Raw genomic sequence first — 25,952 nt, forward strand, 5'->3', positions numbered from 1 at the left:
AGGAAGGATGATGATGATCATGGTTTAATCATATGTGCACTAATATTTGTATATTATATTATATTATATTATATTAAATTATATTATATTATTAGGTCTGTCAGTCAATTAATTATCATTATTATTAGTATTATTGCTGTCTAAATTAAAACTTTAAAATGGCTTAATGTATATACACCAGGGCTATTTACATTAACTAAAACTAAAACCATTAAAACCAATTTCAGTTTTTCAACCAATTTTTTTTTGAGAGAGAGAGAATCTTCAGCTAGTTGCCATGGCAACATTTCTTATTTTTAAAGTCAATAAAAATAAGATTTGTAAAACTAATAATACTAATTTCAACTATATAAACTGAAGAAAAGTATATGTAGACATATTTTACAAAGAAGAAAAAAAGAAACACAAATAGAAGCAGGGAATATACAAATACTTTTTTTTATTCTTTTTTATTTATTTATTTTTGCTCTGGATACTGTCCATGCTTGTACATGGATGTCAAAGTTGGAGGAAATTGGCACCAGATAGCATTTAATGGAGGAAGTGTAATAAACAAGACATATAAAACATGGGAGTCTTGACCAGTTTAGTAAATCCCTTTTTTATCCCTGTGGGTTCTTCTTCACTACACGCACTTACGAGTTTAAGTGCTTGATAATACCTTGTTTTATGGCCACATTCACCCTTGAACGGAAAGGACATTTCCTCTTGCCCTTCTCATTTATTCTGCAAGTCCCATCTGCAAAACTGTCCTACAATGACCCAGTCATTAATATTGGCCGGGTCCCTTGGTTTCACAAAACACACGCTCATGCAGAAATAAACAAGGAAAACAGAACTTATGTCTAAAGAAATCACAATTATTTATCATCCTCCTACTTTCAGAGGGATGAAAAGTCAATGAGATTCTTAAACAAAAGATTGTGACGCACATTTTGCATTGATTTTACCAGCGGAGCAGGAGGTGATTTATCATGAAGAAATGCAGAACCATCATCCTCTGCATAGTTTTTCTTCAATACTCTTGACAAAATTGTGCCTTTTCGTCAGATAGTTTTGCAGAATGTTCAGTTTAGTAAACTACATCAAAGGCATACAATTATTTTAAACAACTGACACTTTTTAAATTATTCATTAATAATATAATTTCAAACAGATATAAATTATTAAAAAAAGAAAGAAATTCTACTACATTGTGTTATGTTTACAACCACATTCTGTATTAATCTAAGTTCATTTGAATGAACAAACTGTATTTCACTTGGCACCATGCTACTTATATATATTTTATGATTATTATTGTTATTATTATTTTATTTTTGCCAAGAAAAATGACTAAATGCTCCAAAATATAATCAGTTTTTGAAACTGATGATTTACAAGACATCTGCTTAAAGTTGCTAAAGAATGTGACAAACCCATAAAAGCATCACTTGTATCCGTTGGCTAATTCGATTAGGTCTCCGCGTGCTGCTAGACTGTGATGTTTTATTTGGTCTTAATAGTTCCCCCTTTATAAAGAGATATCCCATCTGGTCTAATTTTAAACCATCTGTAACATGCAGCCTTTCATAATTTGCTCCACAGTGAAGTTACATTTTGCTTGTCTGGCTAATTCGAAGTGATGGACCCAAAGTAAATCAAATTAGACAAAACAAATTATCTATAAGGTCTGTTGTTTGTATGTGACCGCAATCTTGGTACGGTTTTTATCCAGCAGTCTTTAGCAGCACATGTAGATTATAATCACACTGTCTTGTAGCAACTAAAGAGGAACTTGTTTACCCCCCAATTAGTTATAATCATTGTCACATTTGTAAAATGCACAGACAACTAGTACTCCACATTGCATATCACTTTGAAGTCATAATGACTTTTTTTTTTTCTTTAATTGGCCATTTACATATCTGCACTACCAGAAAGCTGATGTAATACCTTTGAAAGTGCTGAGAATTTGTAATCAGTGACTAAAAGTTTATTGCAGTTCCAGTTCTTTCTAAAGTTCTTTCAATTTGGGCTCAGTTTTTGTGGTACAGCAAAATTATGGAGCCAAAAGAGTCTCAATAAAGATAAATGCACACACTACATTCACATATGAACACACAGGATTCATACATGCACACACATGATTCATAAATACACACACAGGATACACAAATGCGCACAAAATTTACAAATGCACACACTACATTCACATATGCACACATAGGATTCATACATGCACACACATAATCCATAAATACACACACAGGATACACAAATGTGCACAAAATTCACAAATGCACACACAACATTTAAAAAGCACAGAAGATTCACAAATGCATACAAAATTCAGAAATGAACGCACTCCACGTGGGGGATTGTTTACTTATAAGCCAATCACATGAACGCGTTCACAGAGCCGATATGCCTGGGCATATTATAGCCTACTTATTTATGAAATTGTATGAAGATACAGATGTTTAGATTACAATTCAGGTTTATTTTTTATTATTTTTTACAAAATATAAATTAAAAAATGTCTCAATACATATAGTCCTGTGACTGCAGAAAAAAATGTTAACTATGGATTCATAAATTTGAAATATTTTAATGTAAGTAAAAAAAAAATGTTACACCTTTTTGAATATTTAAATATATCTAAATATTATTTTGGATGCAATATAGAAGTCACTTTAATTATAATATTCGGTCCCTACATGAAGAGAGAGTCAATGGTCCGCTGCGAGAGGAAAGTGAGTCGTTCGCTGAGGAAAGTGAATCCATCGCTCAACTTCGCTGCGTGAGGAAAGTGAGTCATTCGCTGAGGAGAGTGAATCGTTCGCTCAACTTCGCTGCGTGAGGAAAGTGAGTTGTTCGCTGAGAAAGTGAGTCGTTTGCTGATTGGCTTATAAGTAAACAATCCCCCACGTGGGGTGCATTCTTGTGATTGGCTAAAACAAGGGAGATATCTGATTGGTTGCAGATCATTCCCTGTTTAAATAAAGACATTTGTGTGTGGAGCCAAGTCAAGGGAGTCTCAAAATTCACACACAAATGCAGTGAAGTTCACAGAACGCAAGCAGTTTGTAAATCAAGATACGTGTGTGTGCATCAGAAATACATTTCTGAATCATGTCCTGTGCATTTGTGAATCTTGAGTGCATTTGTAAATGTTGTTTGCATTTCTGAATTGTGTGTGTATTTCTGAATTTTGTGTGCATTTCTGAATTTTGTATGCATTTGTGAATCTTCTGTGCTTTTTAAATTTTGTGTGTGCATTTGTGAATTTTGTGCACATTTGTGTATCCTGTGTGTGTATTTATGGATTATGTGTGTGCATGTATGAATCCTATGTGTGCATATGTGAATGTAGTGTGTGCATTTATCTTTATTGATACTCTTTTGGCTCCATACAAAATTAACTGAAATACTAATAGTTAACATGCAACTAATTTCTGACATTGACATGATAATTTATTTATTTATTTTTTTACATGTGAAATATGTAAAATTAATAATTGAAAAAAAAGTAAAATTTGCTTAATTTTTCTTTTGCAAGTTTTTGCACACAAATGTCTTTAAGTAAATTTAAGCATGAATTTTAGTCAAATTTACTTAAGTTATGTAAAATTATGAAAGAGAATAAGTACACTTAACTTGGCAAATTACAGTTTGTTGAGTAATTTCTACTGAATTATTTAAAGTTTACTCTGAAATACTACAGTACATCTTACTCAATCATTGTTTGTAAACTTTATTCAAAAAAATTTGCTCTGAAGAAAAAAACAAAACATGGTTTACTCAGAGACATCTAAGTAAATCCATCAAGTGTATAGTGTTTGAGTAGGAATGGGTCATTTTGAGCAGAAAGAAGAAACCCCAGATGTTAGAAAACAGCAAGTTACTAAACTTAACAATAAAAACAGCCATAAAACAGTGTCATTACAACTCAAATACAGTGAAAATGTCAACCGTATTAATTATTCATGTCCCAGTGTGTGATGGGAACACCCGCATCATACCTTTGATATTTACTCAAAGAATCTTTGTAAATATACAAATTCCAAGTAAAATGTAATTATACTGAACTAAATTATTAGATGTAGACATTGCATTGCATATTTACTTCAAGTTCGTTTCAATGGTATTCTTGAATATAATCTTTTTTGTTTGTGTTGTTGTTCCTTAGAGGCACAGCGGAAGGAACATACTGCAACTTGGGTCTTCAGTTTGAATATTAGAGACATAATGTCTCCGGTGTTTGAGTCAGTATTCTTGACTTATTTTGTAGGCCAAACCCAAAGCTGGTTCCCTTGACAAAAACCCAAAGGTTTTTCAATCGGCTTTTAGATTATTGCAGAAATGGAAACACATGAAAATCTTTTCATAATTTTGAAAACTAAATGTGATTGTCAGTAGTAAAAAAAAAAACTATCGTTAGGCTATAAAGGAATTATTCAACGGCAGAAGTTTAAAGCGTACCCTAAAACCATATGTGAGTAAAAGTACAGTAGATATGTTACAGCAAAAAATATTCCATTACAAGTTACAAGCCACCAATTCCAATACAACTGGAGTTAAAGTCTTCGAGTATCCGATTTGAACAGTACTTAAGTATTTTACTCATACTGAATGTATGCTTAATCAACATAAGTCTACAAAACTTAATGAAACCAATATCCTTCAAAAAGGTCTCAGCCATGTCCTCATCCCATATATGAAAAACCTGCGAGTCACATTCCTGCTAATTTGTGTACAGTAGCCTTGTTGAAAAGTTTGGGTGAGTAAGGGCAAGACGTTCTGTAGATGGTGATATTGCTTCTTTTGCAGAAAAAGTTAGGCACCATGTGAAATGTAACAAGTAATTTCATTAATCATCTCAAATGTAGAGGAATAAAGCGTATTTTATATACTTGTTCAAAAATGTATACAGTAACTAGTTTTCTCAAATAATTTACACCACTGCACCATGGTTGCATGACTAGATTGTCACAATCACTAAGCTTCCAAAAAAAAAAAAAAGAAAGAAAATTACACAGAAAATTCCCTAAAAGTTTGAGTTAAAATAGTTTCTAAATAACATTATTATAAACACAATGAGGCTGTAAAAGCGTTCTGGTGAGTAGATGTATTTACCGATTCAGTGTGATGACATTTATTGATCCTGACAACCTCTTTAGTGCCATTTAGCCACCTACCCTTATCAAGTAAAAGCTTTAAAAAAAAAAAAACACACAAGGGGGTATTACTGATGTATTTTATGTCATAGAATAAAACAAGAAAATATACTGAGCTTGTTAACCACAGACCTAACAACCAGGCATTTAATTATTCAAAAAACCCATTGACTTCAGGACGATGAAGTTGGAAGTGCTAAAATATGAACTAATTTCTGGGTTTTGGCATTAAAAAAATAAATAATAATTCATCAACCCTGCAGCACTCTACACCTGAATCAGATTTACACACATTATCAATCCTCATATATCGTTTTGGATAGAATAATTTGAGCAGTATTTAATTGAATGGAGTAATCTGGGCAAATGCACAATGTTCTTCTTCAATCCTCTGTTTACTTAAACTTATCTTTTTGTACCAAAAATGTTAGTGGAGTATCTTATTATTCTCTTTATAAATGTACCTCTCTTCCATTTTCCATCCTCCCTCCCATTTTCTCTGTCTCTGTAGGGTGGTATGATTGCTCTTCTGTTGTCCATCCTGTGCTTGGTGTTGATCCTGTACACTCGTAGACGCTGGTGTAAACGTCGGCGTGTACCTCAGCCTCAAAAGAGCGCTAGTGCTGAAGCAGCCAATGAGATTCACTACATCCCCTCTGTGCTGATGGGTGGACAGGCCCGGGAAAGTTTGAGAAATTCGCGGGGGCAGGGTCACAATTCAAGTGGCACCCTCAGCATCCGTGAGACTCCGATCCTGGATGGGTATGAATATGACATTACAGACCTACGCCACCACCTGCAGCGGGAGTGCATGAATGGGGGTGAGGACTACACCAGTCAGGTGACACGTACGCTGGACTCACTTCAAGGGTGCAATGACAAAGCTGGCATGGATCTCACTCCAGGTATGTGAGTCCACAGCACAAAAGGATAATTCACCAAAAAATAAATAAATAAATTAATTAATTATTATAGTAATAATAATAATAACACAATAAACTGTAATATATTTTCTCACCATAATGTTGTTTCAAATGTGTGATTATGCACTGGCTGTTGTTTTCAATGTAAATTCATTCACCAGTGAGGTAAATCTTCACCAGTGATTTATTCAGATTGATTATATTTCATTAGATGACACACTAGTGTTTGAAAGATGTTTTATTTATTTTTGAGTCTTTATTTGGTCAAAAATGCAGTGAAGCATTTATACTGTAAAATATTATTATTTAAAATAATTATATATATATATATATATATATATATATATATATACCTTTTTTCTTTTTTATTATTTATAATAAAAAATAATATTGTTAATATATAATAATTATATAATTATAATACTTTTGATTTTAATTATTATACTTATTTTTGTGAAGAAAAAGCTGCATTTTCAGCAGCTTTTATTCCAGTCTTCAGTGTCACATGAGTCATTCTTATATGCTGATTGCTCAAGAAACATTAATAAACATTTTTTAAACATCTGTGCTGATCAATATGTTTGTGGAAACCATGATAGATGTTTTTATTTTATTTTATAGAAAGTTCAAAAGAATAGCATTTATCTGAAATAGAAATATTTTGTAACATTATGCATGTCTTTATTGTTACATACTGAATAAAGTTATTGATTTAGTTATTCATCATATCTCATTAGAAAATCTCAATATGCTTTAATAAATCATTCACATGAGCATTCATGGTTTAGTAAACTGGATCACCCGATTCACTGAAATTACTTGTGGACATGCCAAATGGATGTCATGATTTTCAATAACATCATAGGAAATTATCTTTCAAGTTTTTTCTCACACAATGCTATGGCTTCAGAGGACTTGGAATATATCACACAAGTATATAAACCACTTTCATAATAACTCTTATGGTGCTTTTATATCCTCTTGAATACTTCAGTGTCCGATTGTTGTAATTGCATGTAAAAGAACAACCAGCAAAGATCATCCTTTTGCTGTGTTATATGGATGTAAGAAAGCCATACAACTTTGGAATGACATGAGATGAAGAAAAGTTTTTGAGCGACATACCCTTTTAAACATGCCAAACTTATTTGGACTTTAAAATTGTCAATAAAGCCTCAGACAGTAACCTTAATCATTTAATAGCATTCTTTAATCATTCACTTAATTAATTCAGACTCCTAATTCAGTGTTTTGATTTAGTGCCTAATTTCTTGGTACTTGGTAACCAGGCCCTGAATGAAAAAGCGAATGAATATGATCAAAGCATGTTGAAGTACTTTCTACATTTCATTTAAATATTAATATAATGAAATAATAGCTATAAAAAAAAAATATATATATATATATATATATATATATATATATTTTTTTTTTTTTTTTTTTTTCAATGTGTCATGTGCGTTGATTTATGCACAACGTGACACCAAATCTGTTTTTATTTCCACAAACCTGTGAGATTTAAATTGCATGTGCTAAGCTCATCATTTGCACATTGCCGGCCCTGAAAATATTTATTTCACCTCGAGAGCTCAGGAGTCAGCAGCAGAGCTCGCCTTTTCGATATGTGGCTGCGAGTGAAAAAGCCTGGGTTAAATGCGAGCTCTAAAAATTGGATAAAGCCTATATCAAAACAGCTGCAGAGAGGAAAGCAACATGATATATTCATTTATTTAGCTAGCTAAAGCCATTTTTCCCAGAATAATATCAAAGTAATAACGCTATATATTCCTGCTAAGCAAAACTGCTTATTTGGCCGTGGGCTAACAGCACCCATGGCACCCATTTAGGCTCTGCTATAGTCAAGAATAGAGGCAAGTCACATAACCAGACCTGAGTCTGTGCCAGATTGGCCTTGTATATTGGACACACAGAATTTGTAATGGCCGGCCCTTATCAAATGTGAAATGATGTTGATGTTTGCCTTGAAGAGTAGCCCATTATAAAGACCCCTAAAAAGCTTTTCAGGAAAGGAGCGATGCAATGCTGTCACAGTAATTTGCCTAATACAATAAAAACCCTGCAGTGCCAGTTGTCTTTGTTGTGCAATTTACTCATTATGAAGGGGCATACTAACTACAGGGGATGGCGATATTGCATAATGGTGAATGACGGAATGTCATATCCTGAATCACTGGGCTGTGAAGGCTCTTAGTTAACATAACCCTGAAAATACTTCACATAGACCACTTAGTGTTGCCCCTCTGAATGAAATGCGTTTACATAAAATTGTCTCCACATGTCCTTGGTGGACTGTTATTTGCCAATCATCTGTCTGCCTCTCTTTATTCCTAATTGTAACCTTTTTCCATCAGGAAACGATAGTACGAAACTGTCCCTAATGAGCAAGTACAAGGATAACATCATAGCTACCAGTCCTGTCAACAGCAACCACCAGCAAAACACGCTCCTCCCACACAACACCTCCACCAACCAGCGCAAGCGTCTGTCCAGCAAAATGCACGGTGAGTCTGGGTATCAGGGGTGAAACTATTCCTGTAACCGGTTTGCCATCCACGGTTCGGTATGTTGTTGTTGTTCTGTTCTTTTATGTCATGTCTTTAATTTCAGTGTACTAAACTAGCTGATTAGCCTGCTAGCTTAGCCTTTATATAATTCAAGTCACTTATATTACACATAATTGCAGCAATCTTTATTGCAATTACACTACCATTTTTGTAAAAATACAGTAAAACAATCAAAAAGGACCAGTAAACCAAATTCTGTAATATAGTGAAATATCTTTGATGAAAACCTACAGAGCACGCAGCATTTATTTGAAATAGATTGTTTTTTAATATAAATATCTGTACTGTCACTTTTGCATTTTCAGACATTCTTGAAGAACAAAATTATTCATTTCTTAAAAAAAAAAATTGCATTGCACCCAAGCCTTAGAATTGTATTACATGTTTGGACATCATACACAGAGACACACACATTTAAATTTTTGTGGTTATTGGCATTAATCCAACTGCACATAAACCGTGACCACAGAACCATAATAAAGACCGAACTGTGATAAATCTGAGCCATTACACCTGAGCTGAATATCCCCTTCTATCTACACATATCTCATTCCAACCAGGTCTATCCCTGTAATCATAACAACACACAAATATTTGTCTTCCACTCTCTTTGCTATCTTATTGCTGGTTTGATCAGTCCACCAAAAACTATAATTTGATGAGGTGTTCATATGCTTTCATGATGTGCTTTTGATATTGGTTGTTGGTGTTGGTTTTTAGGGAAACATGCCTATAGATATCTACTATAAAATTCAAATTCCTTTCTCTTACATTTATATTGACCACTAATAGCAGATGTCCAGTGAAGCGTTTTCCTTGACTCTCTGCTCATGCTGTAATACTTCATTACCTCAGTCCAGCAGACGTACGGTCTCTCTCTGACCTTCAGACCAGCATTTTTTAATACCCAATGCACTTGGATTGTGCATTTACTGCATATGAATATAAAAATTTAAAGGTGCAGTCAGGAATTTTTGCCTCATTAAAAAGCTTTACAGAAATGTGTGTGCATATATATATATATATTATATGTATTTTGGAATAGGGAACACGTATATCACTAAGATGTTTTCCTTAACAAACTCCCAATTTGCTGCTTATTAATATTTAAATTAAATTAAATTCATGCATTTAGCAGACACTTTTATCCAAAGCGACTTACAGTGCATTCAGGCTATCAATTTTTACATATCATGTGTTCCCGGGGGAATCGAACCCCCAACCTTGCGCTTGCTTGCTTGCTAGCGCAGTGCTCTACCAGTTGAGCTACAGGAACACAATAATAATAGTATAATAATAATTATATTAAATAATAAATATTCATAATATTTAATAAGGTAGTTGTTAAATTTAGGTATAGGGTGGATTAAGGGGTTCTAAAATATGGTCATGCAGAATAAGGGATTAATATGTGCTTTATAAGTACTATTAAACAGCCAATATACTAGTAATACTGTATGCATGCTAATAAGCAAATCATTAATAGTTCAAATTGGGTCCTTTAAAATAAAGTTTTACCAATATTTTTGTAGAAACTGTGTTGCATTTTTTATTTAAGATTCTTCAATGTAAAAAAAAAAAAAAAAAAAAAAAAAAGAGAGATAGAGTGAGAGTTTTTGTAACATTATCAATGTCCCTATCTCACTGTTTATCAATTTAATGCATCTTTGCTGATTAAAATTATTAATTTCCTTCAAAAATCAAGAATGGCATATCTGTCAACACAACAAAACATACTGTCTGCTTCTGTGTATAGTTGCTCTTTAAGTAATAGCAGTATTGTTAACTGAGACTTCTTTTTTCTTTTTCTTTTAACAATGCCATAGAGTTGTGGGTGTACAGACTATTATGAAAAAAATAATCTTCTAAATATCTCAACTTTTTTAATCGTTATATATGTAGGCGGATTGTATATTGCCAATCCACTAATTCCACCATGCATGATTTTGTCTCTAAGGGTTTGAATCTGACTTTGGGTTATTGGCCTCCTAAAGTTCTTTCTGACAACTCCAAAATAGCAACTCCAGATTTCCATAGCTTTTCATATTCATACTGATATTGCCCTGTTTGAATTATTATTTTGATTATTTATTGTGTGATTCAGACAAAATGTCTGTTCCCTTTGAGAAGGTTCCTCTTGTCTGTCTTTTCTCTAATGAACCTTGTATCAGAGCAATCCATGAACATGAAAGCAATATTTAGACACCCGTTCACATCCCTGGAGGAGAACGTGTGTGAGTGCACAGATTCTCTCAAGTTCTTCTTCTTTTTTCCTTTTTTTCTCAGTCACACCTACCTATGTCACCTCATCTATTTATAACCCTCATTTCTCATTAGACAAATTAAAACTGTTGCTCTCTGCATTTGACGTTTTTCTGCTATCTCTAGGTCAACGGTATAAGCATAGGTGTTCGTACTTCACCTTTACTCATCATTCTGTTGTAACTGATTCCAAGACCTTGCAAATGATTGAGTTCTACCACCCTGATTGTCTGTACAAAATAACTTTTTTGTTGTAGGAGGCATGTGCACCTGCACTGCATGCCGAGAAGCTGTTGGTGCTCTGTGTTGAATATTTAAACAAGCTCATCTTTTATTCCCCTCCATGGGTCTTTGCACCTTTGGCCCCTGCCTAATTGTGGAGGCTAGCGCACAATCCTCACCTGCTCTGCGAGGTTTACGGCTAATTCCTTTGAAGGTGCTTCTTTTGTTCTCATTTGTTACGAAGACGCATTGGTATGCTGGCGTGTGTCATTTCGAAATGGTTGTTAGCGTTTGAAGTCTTAAATGCCAGGTGTTTCATCAGCTTTTTGTTAGATTTTTTATTGTATAATCAAGCCATTTTTACTGTTGTGCTCTTAAGGCATTTCAAAACAAAAGGGTCGAATTCAGTAAACTGTTGCATGGTATTTAAGCACAAAAGCCTATTAATCCAGTCTATTAATCCAGCTTTCAGTTTAACCAGGCACTAAATGCATTTAAATATAAAAATATCTATATTGGCAGTCAAATTTTGGAACAACGAAGCTTGAAAACAGTTGTCTAGTATTTAAAAGTTTTAGTGTAAAAAAAAAAGTTGATTTGAATGAAAAAAAGAGTTGAATGAATAAATAAATAAATAAATAAAATAAAAAATTGATTTCACAATAAAGAAAGAAATTATTATTTTTATTCATTGGAATAAATAACATTTTAAAATATATTTAAATAGAAAACAGTTATTTTAGACTGTAATACTATTTAACAATGTTTTATCACTTGGTGACCATTAGTGTTTCTTTAGTGTAAACACATTTTTTTATTTTGATCGTGGTAACAGTTATCAGTAAAAAATAAGAATATTTATAATTATATAAGCATAATGTTACCTTATTTTCATAATAATTTTTTCTAAATAGGGTTGCAAAAGCACAGCGCATATAAATAAACTCCGTAATTCCAAAAATGTTTACTGTAAAATAATTTTGACAGCGTAGATGTTTTAAGAAGACATTTTGAGGACAAGTGGCTTTTCAAATAGTTTTTGTTATTTTTTCATCCATCGTTACACTTTCATTTATGAAACATTTGATTTGTTATTCAATATCACTGTAATGCGGTGATGTGCTAAAATAATAATAATTACTTTCAGAGCTGTGCTCTTTTAAGACTTTTGATTTCACTGTAGGGCCAAACAACTCCTGCTGTTCTCATGACCCGCCTGTGTCTTGTTTGCATCACAGCTTTGAATATTTCATGTGTTGTTTGTGGCGGCATGAAATGATATTGTAAAAATAAGCATTGTTTGGTTCATTCCATACAGATGGCTCATGTATAAATTATAATTGTTTGATTCACTTCTGTACCAGAGAAGATGTTTCTAATGGATAGCCACACTGTTGTGTGAATATGGAGTAACTCAAACATTATTTCTCATCATCACGAGTCGGTCTAATCTACGGGTCAGTGCGCTCATGCATCTCTTCTTCACGCGCTGCATAATGAAAGCATTTGTCTTGCTCTGATGCGTAAATTGTGTCTTTTGTGCACAGCGAAAAAAGAGCCCAAGGAAGTGTGCATTTGTTATCTCTGTCACACTCCTTACCTCCTGTTCTTTACTTATATTTACCCAATACTCTTCTGAGAGGAGAATCACATCTCACAGAACGACAGTTACTGTATGGGTACTGGCTTATTCTCTGTATGTCACATTGTTATTATACGGTTTCTAATGTGTTTTATATATAATTTATTTAAGTGCATTGTAAACCTTTTTACAGTATAAGATTTTTTTGTGTCAAAACAGTATTATATTTATAATATTATGTAAATATTTCCCCCTGTTGTATTTTGAATTATGATTGTCTGTCATTCATTGCATCATTTAATTCCCATTTTTGTATATAAACAAATTTTGATTCATATCTAACATTTCTTTACATGGACTATTGTTATATATTGTTATATATATATATATATATAATTATTATTTTTTTTTCTTTCAAGAAAGTGCTACTTTTATTTAGCATTTTTTTTTATCCATAATAATAACAATACAATTAATAAATAGTACATAAAAAATTATTGGTGAGCATAAGTTACTTTTTTTCAGTAAAATTTCTTACTGTCCCCAAATTTTTGATTTTGAACTATAATGTATAATGCCTTAGCAATTAAAACTTAAATAGCACACATTTTTTGCTGTGGTTTTGCTGCATTATCTGTAACATTTCCCCTCATTACAAGACTCAAATTGCTTTCCAATTTGATATTTCTAATGAATATGTTGTTTGTAGCTCTTTATAATTACTTTCTGTATTAATCAATAATGCTATTTAAGTAAACAAATGGATTGGTAATTACATACTCACACAAACAAACACACACAAAAAAAAAATCTGCTGTCACATTTGTTTAATTTCAAAACCTCGAAATGACATTGTGTTTGGAAATGTTCTTGTATGTCTTAGGTAAAATCATTATTTATTTATTTTTAAGAGACTTTTAAATAATCTAATATTTTATTGGATAATCAGTAATTAATGTTGATGGTTTTTATTTTGGGGATTAGCTTAATTTCTGTCTACACTGTTTAAGGTTATTATTTTTCATACAGATTGACTTGTAGGTTTGTCTAAAACCTTTATAGTGGGCCTACACATTTTCAGTTTGGTTTGATGAATTGGTTGATGGATGATTTTTATGTGAATTCTACAGCGGGTTCAACTTTCCTGAACCCGGATGGGGACTCTGGGACGGAGGCGGACAGTGAGCCGCAGCTGACCTTCTACACTGACCCAAACCGCAGCCGCCGTCGCAGTCGAGGTATGAGAAACGGTAACGTCAACACCGCGTGGGGCTCTGGGGGTAAGGAGGACTTCCACACCAACGCATGGTTTCAACCTGCACCGCCTGATTGTGGCCATTTGGTGTTCGTGTCACACTTTGTTCAGAAACCAAGCAAAGTGTTAGTTGTGAAATGGCTTGCCTTTCAACTATCTCACCGATTGAGGCATGTCGTTACGAGTGAGATTTGCCATTGGTTTGCCATTGCAGTTGAACACGGTGTTAAAACAACTTGCAGGAAAGCATAAATGCTTAACTTATTTATTTATTTATTTATTTTTACTGTCCTCCAAAGTGGACTGAGGGTCCCTGAGCAATTTTTGAGTTTGTTAAGTGAATTCTTCAGAGCCTCTTTGAAGACTACATGGACCTTCTCTGAAACAAATGATGACTAAATGAACGCTTACAAGTATTTAAGCACTTTAAGCTTAGCAGCTTTATCTGTAGACCACTATTCAACATTAAGCACGGTAAATGTCTGTATGTTAAGCGCTAAGAGAGCGAGTGACAAACCGGTTGGACAGTACTGTCAGACACTAATGGCTAGAGTCTGCCTAAAACTCTTATATTGTCCCCTGAGGAGCGCTGCATTGTGTTCTGAAGAGTCCAGACTGAATGCAAAGCTCCCTAAACTCTTGAGGAGCTGCCACTTGAAAGGCAACTAACAGACAATCACTTTGCTTTAATACTTTCTCCCTCTAATTAACAAACGCTTAAACCCTGTACTTGTCAAAAACACTACTAGTCAGCTGTAGCAACAACACCTTTAATTGGACTTAAGTTAATAATAGACATGGCTTGTCACATTTTTTCCCTAGATTGCTGCAGGAAACTTATGATTGGGTGAGAACAGTTTGATGATTTTGATAGACATGTTTGCACTTATTATAAAAATATTTTTATAATTTATAGATCTCTATTTTATAATAATATAAGTAGTAATGATTCAAAATAAAAGTATAATATTACTTTTATTTTAAGTGCTATATTGATATAAACATATACATACTTACGCTTCTAACCCCTACCTAAATACTAAATGCTGTCATTTATCTCTTTATAGTTGAAAAATTTGAGCTTTCGTAATACTTACAGAAAGGATGCAGGCCAGGGTACAAAAAATCTGATTATATTGTTATCTAAAATGAATAATTTTAAAATCGTTTTGCTTTAATTAGTCTTTGAAAATGTGGTCCTCAGTAGAGGACCAAGTCCAGTATGTTTCACCTACAGTATAAGTCAGTGCATGACTGATGAATACTCAATAACATAAAAAACATAAAGCAGTTTTTAGATTTCAAGATCTGCCCACAGTCTTTCGTAGGCATTTGTATATGTATTTCTGGCAGATGCATGCAAATGTTTGAATCAATGCTTTCCATTTTCTTTTGATCACGTGTCTTTCATTTCTTCAAAAGTCAGCCTTATGGTTTCAGATAACATCCTTATCTAAGAAGATGATATTTTAAGTATCTAAGCTTTAATATTGTTCTTTTGTAGTTGACGTGCTGCAATGCTAAGCAATCACACGGATGTCATTTGCAACTCAGTTTTCATATGCTGTATATAATCAGTTAAATATGTTGTTGTCGTTGTTGGACTTTTGTCATCATATACTGTATGTATCATCTAATTTCCTCTCATATGTATTTTGTTTCTGTTTCCTGTTGCTGCATGCTATTGTCCATGTTTATCCTGAGATGTTATTAACAGAGTTTTAAACGTCACTTGTGTTAATGAGCTACTGTAGATAACCAGACTGATCATAATGTTGTGTCCTCATACATTGTGAATGGATGTGTTTATGTCATCTTGTATGTTGATATAGTACAGTGTCTTGTGCCTTCATTTTACATGTAACAGATGTACAGGGCAGCACTACACCAAACCAGTATGGCTGTATTACAAAAGACATGGTCAAAAACAACTCTTTTTCAGATTTGCCATTTGCAGTATTTAGAATAAAAACAACAGGCTTCAAAAGGTAAAGCATTATCTATCTGCTGCTCTATTTGTGCCAAAGCTGCCGCTGCTCCCAGAGTTTGGCTGGCTGGTTTGATCCAGTGCTCCTTTCATGGACCACCAACCCTGATGTGGGCTGTTTTTTAACTGCTTCCCTTGTGCCTTTCCAAGGTACACATAAACAATGTGAACTTTCCAGTCTTATAGCATCTCTCTTTTATTGCTTTCTCTTTCTTTTTTCCCTAGGTTCCCCACGGAGCCCTATCAACAAGACCACCCTGACTTTGATCAGCGTGGTGAGTTGTCTGATCGGCCTGGTCTGCGCGTCTCACCTTTCCTGTAGCATCAACGTCAGAGTCATACTCCACGTTCCAGAGCACCTCATTGCAGACGGTAATCTCACCACCTGCTCTGCTTCCCGTCTGGCCCCTGAGCAGCAGGATTCCTCGGCCCCCCCGTCTATCCCTCACAATTTCTACTGTATTAAAGCAAATGCCATGCCGACTTTCGCTGTGTCTCTAGTGAAAAGCCAAACAGATGTGTGCTGAAAGCATCAAAGAACAATCGGAAGCGAATGCATAGCCTCTAGTTGAATTTCAAATCATGTACTGGGCTATACACCATGTTCTTGCACTGTACACTATGTACCATCTAGAGAATTAATTTTTAAAGAGTCTCAAATGAAAGACTAACGTTTATTTTTTTAATTTTGACACAGAAGATTTTCAGACAATTTGACCTCATTTGGTGTTGCTGCTAGCTTTAGCATATTAGCTAATGTGAGATTATTTTATTATGAAAGATACTATAAAAAATACATTAAAGGATGCAATATAATTGAAGATATAAAAATATTAGATTATAGGGTGCAACAAGGCACTGGAGCAAAAGGCACATTTGATTTTATTTCTCTCTAAACCATTAGAATGACACAAAAACTCATCTTTTCATTATGCACTTGGAAATTTATCTGATCCTTGAAGTGATTGCGATCAGCAACACAAATTCGATTCTGCACTAAGTTGATCTGATATTTAATGTTTTTTTTTTTTTATGTTGTAAGTTAATGTATTAAATAAGAATTGTTAAAATAATCAAATATATTTTAAACCATTGTGGAGACATTGTTACTGATGATAAACATTTCCTCTATTAATGGGGCTATAAGTCAAGTTAGTTTACGTTAAATAATATGGGAACTCCTTTAAGCAGTGTAAGCAGTGTTTTTTTTTTTTTTTTTTGTATGAAAATGTTCTCTCTTTTTAAAATGAATGTATTTTAATGATAGTGTATCTATCTTTTGAATAAAACAAAATAATTGTACTTATTCAAACAACCTTTAACCCTACAATTAATATTTTTTTTTTAGGTAAAATACAACTATAAACAATCTAACAAAATACATGAAACATGTTCACTAAAACTAGAGTTTAAATAAAAATGTTGCTTCAAAAGTAAATGCACAGAGACTCGAATCAAAATGAATCTTTGAAAATCAGTATGTGAATCACTGAATCCGAACAGACTAATTCAACTAAGATTTTGAATGGGAGAAAAGACTATTGATTGATAAATTCCTTAGCCTGCTTGGCTGTGTGTGTGTGATGAGAAAACGTCTCAGGTTACGTATGTAACCATGGTTCCCTGAGTAGGGAACGAGACACTGCGTCCTGTAGGGGTTGCTATGGGGAAACGTCTCGTCGTAATCCATGTCTAAAGCATGCATTGAAAGACACCAACAACTCATTGGCCGGCAACAGCCCATGACGTCACTACAGGTGCGACTATAGTATAGGCACCAGGAGAACATGTCATCCACTTCTTTGTCTGAAGCTTGTGTCCAAAGCATGGCAAGAAGCTAGAGGACGTGGTGTCTCGTTCCCTACTCAGGGAACCATGGTTACATAACCTGAGATATTCCCTTTCAAGGGAACTTCGAACTGCATCCTCTAGGGCTCACTATAGGGAATAGTATACATCATGCTGAGGGGAGTGCAGGCCAGAACCATAATGAGCACTAAGTACCAACCCTACCATTTCCATAGGAGTTCCCCTAGGAGTTCCCCTGGGAGTTTGACAGCTGTCCATGACATTACCCCTTACGGACAAAGGACTAGTCTTACATAGCTCAGCAGCGGTGGGTCCTGAAATGTTGGAGGCAGATGGCTGCCCCTCTTTCATTGAAAAGAGAGACAAATGAAAACTGAGCTTTTTCATTGGAAAACGGTCACAATGCATGCAAATTGCCCCCTCAAGGACGTTGCGTGCTCTTCACCGAAACAAAAAATGCAGAGATTGCGTGTGTTATCAGGTGTCAAATAATGACGACACAGATGCACACATCTTCTAAACGTTTTACTAGTGCTCACCATGATGATGTAATAAAGATCACTCTTACCACATTCAAAATGTATGCTTCAGACAAAAATTGAGCATCGCGTTCGTTCAGTCAGGTCATGTTAGTCACGCTTGCATCAGCTGACAGTCAGCTGTTCCTGACGTGTACCAATCCAGTCTTGACACCTATCACCTGCGGTCTATTTAAATTCCCATTATTCAGTGTCTCTTCCATCGCATTGCTGCGTGCAATTAACTCCCTCCTCCAACCCCAACTCCACCAACTGAACCTGTAATCCAATCTAACTTGTTCTTTCTTTACAGTGTCTTCATTGGAAGCATTCTCTATCACATTTTGTTTACAACTCATGTAATTGTGAATTGTAATTATATATGCTTATAATGGTTCTGTTCTGTACCCCAGGGGGGTTTGTCTTGCTGCTCTCCCCACCCTGTCCAAGCATGGCTGCATGGACAGGCGTGTGGAGTGTTGCCCAGAACATAACCATACCGCCAACACTAACTGTATGCAATTATAATTGTCATAAATATACTTGACGGAAGTGGACCTGATTGAACAGTCAGTGAAGACAAAGAAGTGGATGACATGTTCTCATGGCACCTTTTATACTGTAGTCGCACCAGTAGTGACGTCATGGGCTGTCACCAGCCAACGTGTTGTTGGTGTTTTTCAATGTATGCTTCAGACACGGGTCACGACGAGGCATTCGAAGTTCCCTTGAAAGGGAACTGTGATGTACAGCAGCATTTTGTCAAGCTGCTATTTGTTGGAAAAAAAAGTAGTTAGTGACTGGAAAAAGCAACTTTATTTTGAAAACAACAGAGCTGTTGTCACGCTATAAAAACTTTTTTAAGTTTATTTAAGTTAGTAGTACTCCTTTTTGTTAGTTAATCCCTAAAAATGCACTCCTGCTTTCCGCAAGGGTCATCTGTTTGTGCGTTGGACCTAAGTTGTGTTTGTGTTGGATGAGCTTATTGAATTTCAATGTTGCACCTGCAGTCCAAGACTACAGGCCTCTCTCTCTCTTACCCTCTCTATTTTCTCTTGCTCTTCCATTCTCTCTCTTTCAGCTCTTTGGCATTTTAGCTGTCAGTTCTATAGTTTAGACGATATGATGGATTGTGACTGGCTTTGCTCATCTGTCATTTTGTCTTTCATGCAGCACACTTTTCTATGGGGTCTGGTGCTTTAGGGTAGATTAACATTCCCATAGATGTCTAAGTGGAAGAAATCTGAAAAGAGAAGACTTGAATGATTCACAGTTCGCCTTTGAATTGGACAAATCAGATTAAAGATGTGTCTATAACTGTCTAACAGTATTACAGGGTAAAACTTGATGTCAAAGCAGATCTGATAAAACTTGATCTTTGCAGAATAAATTCCGTTCTATATGGCTTTCATGGTTTGGAAATATTTAGAGGGAAAATTCAGAAAACATCACACTTTCAGTTCAGATGTTTTATCTGTACTTTTCTATCTTACAGCTGTGCATGAAATAATAAACATAGAAAAATGTATATAATGCATAGAATTTCAGCTATAAGGATTTTGCTTTTCTTTAAAAAGTCTAAAACCGTTTTATTCATAACAGTTATGAGGGAAAAACAATCATGTTGCTTAAACACAACTTTCTTGAGTCTCTTAGGTACAGGGCCACTGCTGGCCAAATTGGTGCCCTAAGCAGGATTGTATGGCTGTGCCCCCCTTCCTCAAATATGATGATGAAAAAAACACCTACTATAGGGGTGAAAATAGAACTTTAATCAAATAAATAAGTACATGAATAAATTGTATTATTTACAAATTACAATTGTAGCTCTTGACATTTTTATTTTATAGTCTCAAGCATTCAGAAATCACGCAAAAGGAAATTAAGCAGTTTTACTATGATAAAACCATGGTTTCTTTTTGTAAGGGTTGTGATATGCATGTTTTTTTGTTGAATAATTTATAAAGGCTGTGTCATCTATAGCAAAAAGGTAGCCAAAAATGAAAGATTAAGTGAATATTTGAATTAAATGTTTGGTCAGTATCCTAAACAAGGATTTGATTGTCCTGTAAGTGTAACACCAGCAACTTCCACAGGAATGTGCCTGAAAGTGATAAACGGGCCTTGTTTTTACCTAAATGATTTATAATTTATTTTAATATATATATCAAAAATATACAGTATTGTATATAAAGTATTCACCTTATATGTACAGTATAAGATGTGCATTGTAGCTGACACCTAAATTAACACATTACAATTGTTTTATGACTGCAAGTCTTTCTCCTCAAATACTATTGAGCTTCAAATTTGCGTTTGAGCCCATGTGAAAAAGTATCATAATAACATATGATTTACAGTTTATTGTAATAAATATCAAACATTCAATTCAATTGTGCATTATAGCCGACAACTACATGAACAATTACAGCTGTTTTTATGACTGTAAGTCATTCTCCTCAAATGCTACTGACATTAGACAAGTGTATGCCAATATCGCATGTAACTTTAGAGACGGTCCCTAAATGTGAGACTCTTGAACGTTTTTTTTACTTTGTTTAGTTTTCTTTTCTATGTGCCGGATTGCTTATGTCCTGTACCCGGCATAGATTTCCATCCATTAATTATGAACATTCAGCCGCAAGCATGAGGTGTGAGCGGTCACAAGCGTGGATGGGACGCATCAGCACACATCCCTCTGGAAGTTGGTGCCCTACGCAGACTGTGTACTCTGTGTATAGGGAGTGGTGGTACTGTTGATTTGACACACAAATCATATAACAAACAATTAGAGAGGTTTCCATTTAAGAATCTGTTGAATAAATGAATCAGTGACTCACATATAACACACAAAAAGATAAAAACTTGTTGAAACAGTCACTTTAGCCAATCAGTGAATGAATCTCAACATTTTTGTACCACAGTTACATAAGGAGTCTATTTGTAGCTTCCAGTTTATGGTTCCAACAAAAAAAATGGCTGTTTATGTTACTGTGGTCATTTCAGAGTTCATTAATAGAGTCCACAAATTTATTTAATTGAACTTTTAACAGATGTCGTCTCTGATTCTTCTCTTTTTAGGCTCTAGATTCGTTCTGCTTCAGGGCAGCCAGTTGGACGCATCTGATTGGCTGAACCCAGCCCAAGTGCTGCTGTACTACCAGCAGAATGCCAGTGGCCCCTGGGTCAATGATCTATGTGGTCGCCGTCTCTTGGACCCCTGTGAGCACCAATGTGACCCAGATACAGGTACAACACCACCCTGACATGATTATGTACTTCACACAGCTCATGTAGAAAGTCTGACACCAGGAGCAACACACACTCTGAGGGACATACTTAGGATAGTTCATCTGAGAATCTGAAAAGTCATTTCAAAATCATCACTAAAGTCACCTTCATGTCTTCTAAACTTTCCCCTTTTTGTGAAATTCAAGAGAAGATATTTTGTAAAATGTCTTAGTGTTGGAAAAAAATGTTGTCCATATAATGAAAATCAGTCCAATAATGTTGTTTTGGACCCCACTGAACATTCTTCACATTCTTATTTTATGATCCATTTAAGAAAGTAAGTCATACTGGTTTAACTTGACATGAGAGTTTCATTTTTGAGTGAACTGTCAATCTGCACATTGGAGATTTATTTATTTATTTATTTATTTTTGCCTTGAATTCATTAGTCTGTGTCTTTGCCTATTAATCATAAAATATTTTTTCCCCACCCTTTCGCCCTAGTGAATGAATGCCCATCCCCTTCACTGTGTAAAATCAATGTGTTCACCAAACTGCAGTTGTAATACAGCTTCCTTTAAAGAGCAGAAGGGACAAGAGAGAGAGGCTTAGCTCTGATTCATCTGTCTGTTCATTTGCAGATTTCTCTGAAGGTGTCTCTCTTGAGTGAACAGTATTAAGTAATGAAAGCTTAATTGAGCAAGAGCTGTGAGGACAATAATTCTTGGCAATGAATCTTTGTAATGTAAAACTTGGGCTTATACAGCTTGAGTGACCTGGATTAGAATTTTTTTTCTTCCTTTGTTGGGACGTAAATTAGGCAAAGCACAGATTAAATGGAATGCCTTAACTTCAGGATATTCTGAGCCAGGAATGCATTAATATTCTAGATGACATTTATTCAAAAATGTTGAGTTTAGGGCTGAAACGATTCCTCGAGTTAACTCGATTACAAAAAATGATCGAGGCAAATTTCTCTGCCTCGAAGCCTCTTTTAATTTATTTTAAATCTCACGTCAGGTTCTTTCGCAATGATTTTTTTAATGTGACACAAAGCGTTTACGTCACCTACAAAGCGGCAGGAGACACAAGCGCTGTGTCCAAAATCACATAATGCACGGAGTCAGCAGTGTTTTGATTTGAGGACGCAGGCAAATGTAAAGAGAACGTCGTGGCATGTGTCCATTACAAGATATATCAAAAATATAAATATATATAATCCAGTCATAAAAACGGAATTTACAGTCTATTTAAATATGAATCCTGCATGTTCTGCGTGTCACTGTTAATGAATGGAGCAGAAGCGCGTCTTCCTTTATCAAACACACTGAAGTGCGCGTGATGCTCGCGGTGATTTCAGCGTCTGCTGTCTCACTAAATAAGGACGTGAACACATGAACAACATCTCCAGAACTGTTCTGAGAGTCACTTCATGAGCATTTGACCGTTTTATTTGAGTAAAACTAGCATCATATCACATACACAGAAATGCAAAGGTAAGTCGGTCAACCCATCAAAATTAAGTCCGGTTTAAGACTATTGTTCAGCAGAATGTGCATAGCCTACTTCAAAAAAAAAAAAAAAATATATATATATATATATATATATATATATATATATATAAATCAAACATTTTTTTTTTTTAGGTATAAAATAATTAAATGTTTATTTTTGATGTATGCATTGCATTCTATGCATTTATAAAATAAAATAAAACAAATTCTAAAAAGGGAAACTTAGTTGTTCATTTTAAGAGACCCAGGAGTCTTATTTTCTCTTTCATAATTAATATTGCACTTTAATTAAGCAAAAACACATTTTATCCGATTACTCGATTTATCGATGGAATTTTTGGTAGAATACTCGATTAAAATATTCAATAGCTACAGCCCTAGTTCAGTTGTATGTTAACACTCCAGATGAACTTATACCATCTAAGATTTTAGCAGTTTGAATGCAAAGTTGTCAGGTTTCACTTTGTCTTCACTTTCGAATAATTTCAAATGTATTTAGCTGTTACATTTCACTATATAAAGCTAATGTCATGGACTTACTCTAATACAGTATGTGGGCAGTTTTCCTTTTATCACCATATTTATGCAGTACATACAGTATTAACCTATTAGGTAGAAAAATCAATACATGCATCAAATAAATGCAAAGTAAGTATTTTCCAGACATTTTAATTATATCTTTAATTATAGTTGTAGTTCAATGATAATATAAAACAGATAGCAGCCTTTGCAGTATAGGAAGGCCTTGTCGTCATATTTGGAGGTCCTTAGCTTAATTAACACCATTTTCCAATTGCTTTTTGTTCGGTTTAATCTTATTATTTTTTAAATGTCAGTACACACTATACCTATGAAATTTATTAGAATATTGATGAATAATCTCAGGCAGTGGGCGGAATTGTTTTCTGTATGCATCATGAATCTGCATTTTACCACAAAAGACTGCAAAATTGTTAGCTGATATTGATCTTTTCCATTTTTATAGTTGTTCCAGTCAGGCAAAACATAGTCAACAGACACACAGTAACATCAAAATGAATAGCAATAAATTCACATTATAGCTATTTTCCCAGTAATCTGCAGCAGGAATCAGTCCAACATTGTTATCATTTGTCGACAAGTTCCTCCTGTTTGCATCCATAATTCAAAAGAGAAGCTCTACTGGCCTTTGAAAAGTGAATCTTCCAACACTAAATGAATCAAAGTTGGACCGTTGGGAACTCGCCTTGCTTTCCTCCAAATGAAATCTAAAAGGATGAGACCTTGGTTCTGCCACGGTTCAATAATTGCATTGTGCTGTCGGTGTGTGGGGGATGGGGGGATAGACTACGTGGTTGGAGGATATTCACGGAAAACTGTAAGACTGTCTCAATAAAACAGGAGAGGGAGATACTGATGAAAGCTAGGATGTGGAGTGACAATAACTGGAGCTGTGTGCACTTTAAAAAAGATTGTGTATCAGAGGCGCAGAGGATGTGTAAAAGCCGAGATGAGAATCGGACTGATAACAAGCCTCTGGGAGACCCTTTTCACTTCCCTCATTCCCATCAGACTTTAGTGGACATTTATTAAACAAGAACACGCAATGTTGTGTCTCGGGCTACCTGATCCTTGCACTTTCATTTCATTAATTTGACTGAATAATAGATACCCTACATACACTCTCAGTGGTCACGGAAACAGATGAATTATTTGGGACTTAAAAACTTCATTAATAAGTAATTCTACATAGTCACTTTCTCTGTCTAAATCCAATAGTAGTGATTTTTTTTACACACACACACACACACAATGTTTGTTTTTGTGAAAAGTGGGGACATCCCATAGATGTAATGGTTTTTATACTGTACAAACTATATATTCTATATCCCTACACCAACCCTAACCCTCACAGGAAACTTTGTGCATTTTTTACTTTCTCAAAAAAAAAAAAAAAAACGCATTCTCTATGATTTATAAGCGTTTTGAAAAATGGGGACATGGGTTATGTCCTCATAAGTCACCCTCTCCTTGTAATACATGTGTCATTCCCATTTCATTATACAGAGTTGTGTCCTGATATGTCACAAAAACAAGAGCACACACACACACAAATATATAAACTGGAGAAGTCAGCACTAAAATCCAACATATTATACCTTGTTTGCCTTTTCACATAATAGGTCAGTTAGTATTCGATAAATTGGACAAAGTTGTTGAAATAATTAGTTTTGGTTGTTACATGCTGAAATGTAAATCATACACACTTTAATAAAGCCAAATCAGTTTTTTGTCACAAGTAAATACGTTGGTTGACTTAAGACATAACACAAGACACTTTTTTTTTGTGCCACCTGCTGTGGTGTATTTGTGTGATATGAAGAAATGCTCACTGAACAAATCAGTGAACGAATCATTTTGGTGAACGAACTGAAAATCAAAGAATCTTGTGAAAGAATAAACATTTCCACCATTAAATTCCACGCAACATAAATGGATTTTGAAAAATTTAGTTTTTAGTAATCCGCCACCCCGCAAATTAAGTGCCAATTTCGTAACCTGCCGCGACCCGACCCGCGGGTTATGAGACGACCCGCACATCCCTACTGCACCTTGTTCACCTTTATCTCATGATAGGTTGATGTTAAATTGACTGGTAAAAATGTGTTGAAATTATTAATTCTGGTAATATATATATATATATATATATATATATATATATATATATATATATATATATATATATATATATCATCATTTGAGGTTTTGGAATCAGCATGCACATTAATTAACTGTAATACAATTAGAAAGATTTGTACAGTTCAGATGGAGTACAGCACGTAACACTGCAAGAAACTTATTTTGCACCTTCGTACAATTTCAAGGTATTAAGTGATTTTGGCATGTTATTGTTTGACGAGCTTTG

General features: G+C 34.6%; 1 protein-coding gene across 1 annotated transcript in view; it reads left to right on the top strand.

The window, feature by feature from the left end:
• LOC113098690 (astrotactin-1-like) overlaps positions 1 to 25,952 on the top strand; it is a 123,815-nt gene that overhangs the window by 43,792 nt on the left and 54,071 nt on the right. The window contains exons 3-7 of the mRNA XM_026263720.1: positions 5,671 to 6,064; positions 8,455 to 8,604; positions 13,864 to 14,013; positions 16,201 to 16,347; positions 21,384 to 21,551. Coding sequence (XP_026119505.1) covers positions 5,671 to 6,064; positions 8,455 to 8,604; positions 13,864 to 14,013; positions 16,201 to 16,347; positions 21,384 to 21,551 — 1,009 coding nt within the window. The remainder of the gene's footprint in view (positions 1 to 5,670; positions 6,065 to 8,454; positions 8,605 to 13,863; positions 14,014 to 16,200; positions 16,348 to 21,383; positions 21,552 to 25,952) is intronic.

The sequence above is a fragment of the Carassius auratus genome, unplaced genomic scaffold (genome assembly GCF_003368295.1).
Source record: "Carassius auratus strain Wakin unplaced genomic scaffold, ASM336829v1 scaf_tig00216614, whole genome shotgun sequence".
Lineage (NCBI taxonomy): Eukaryota > Metazoa > Chordata > Actinopteri > Cypriniformes > Cyprinidae > Carassius > Carassius auratus.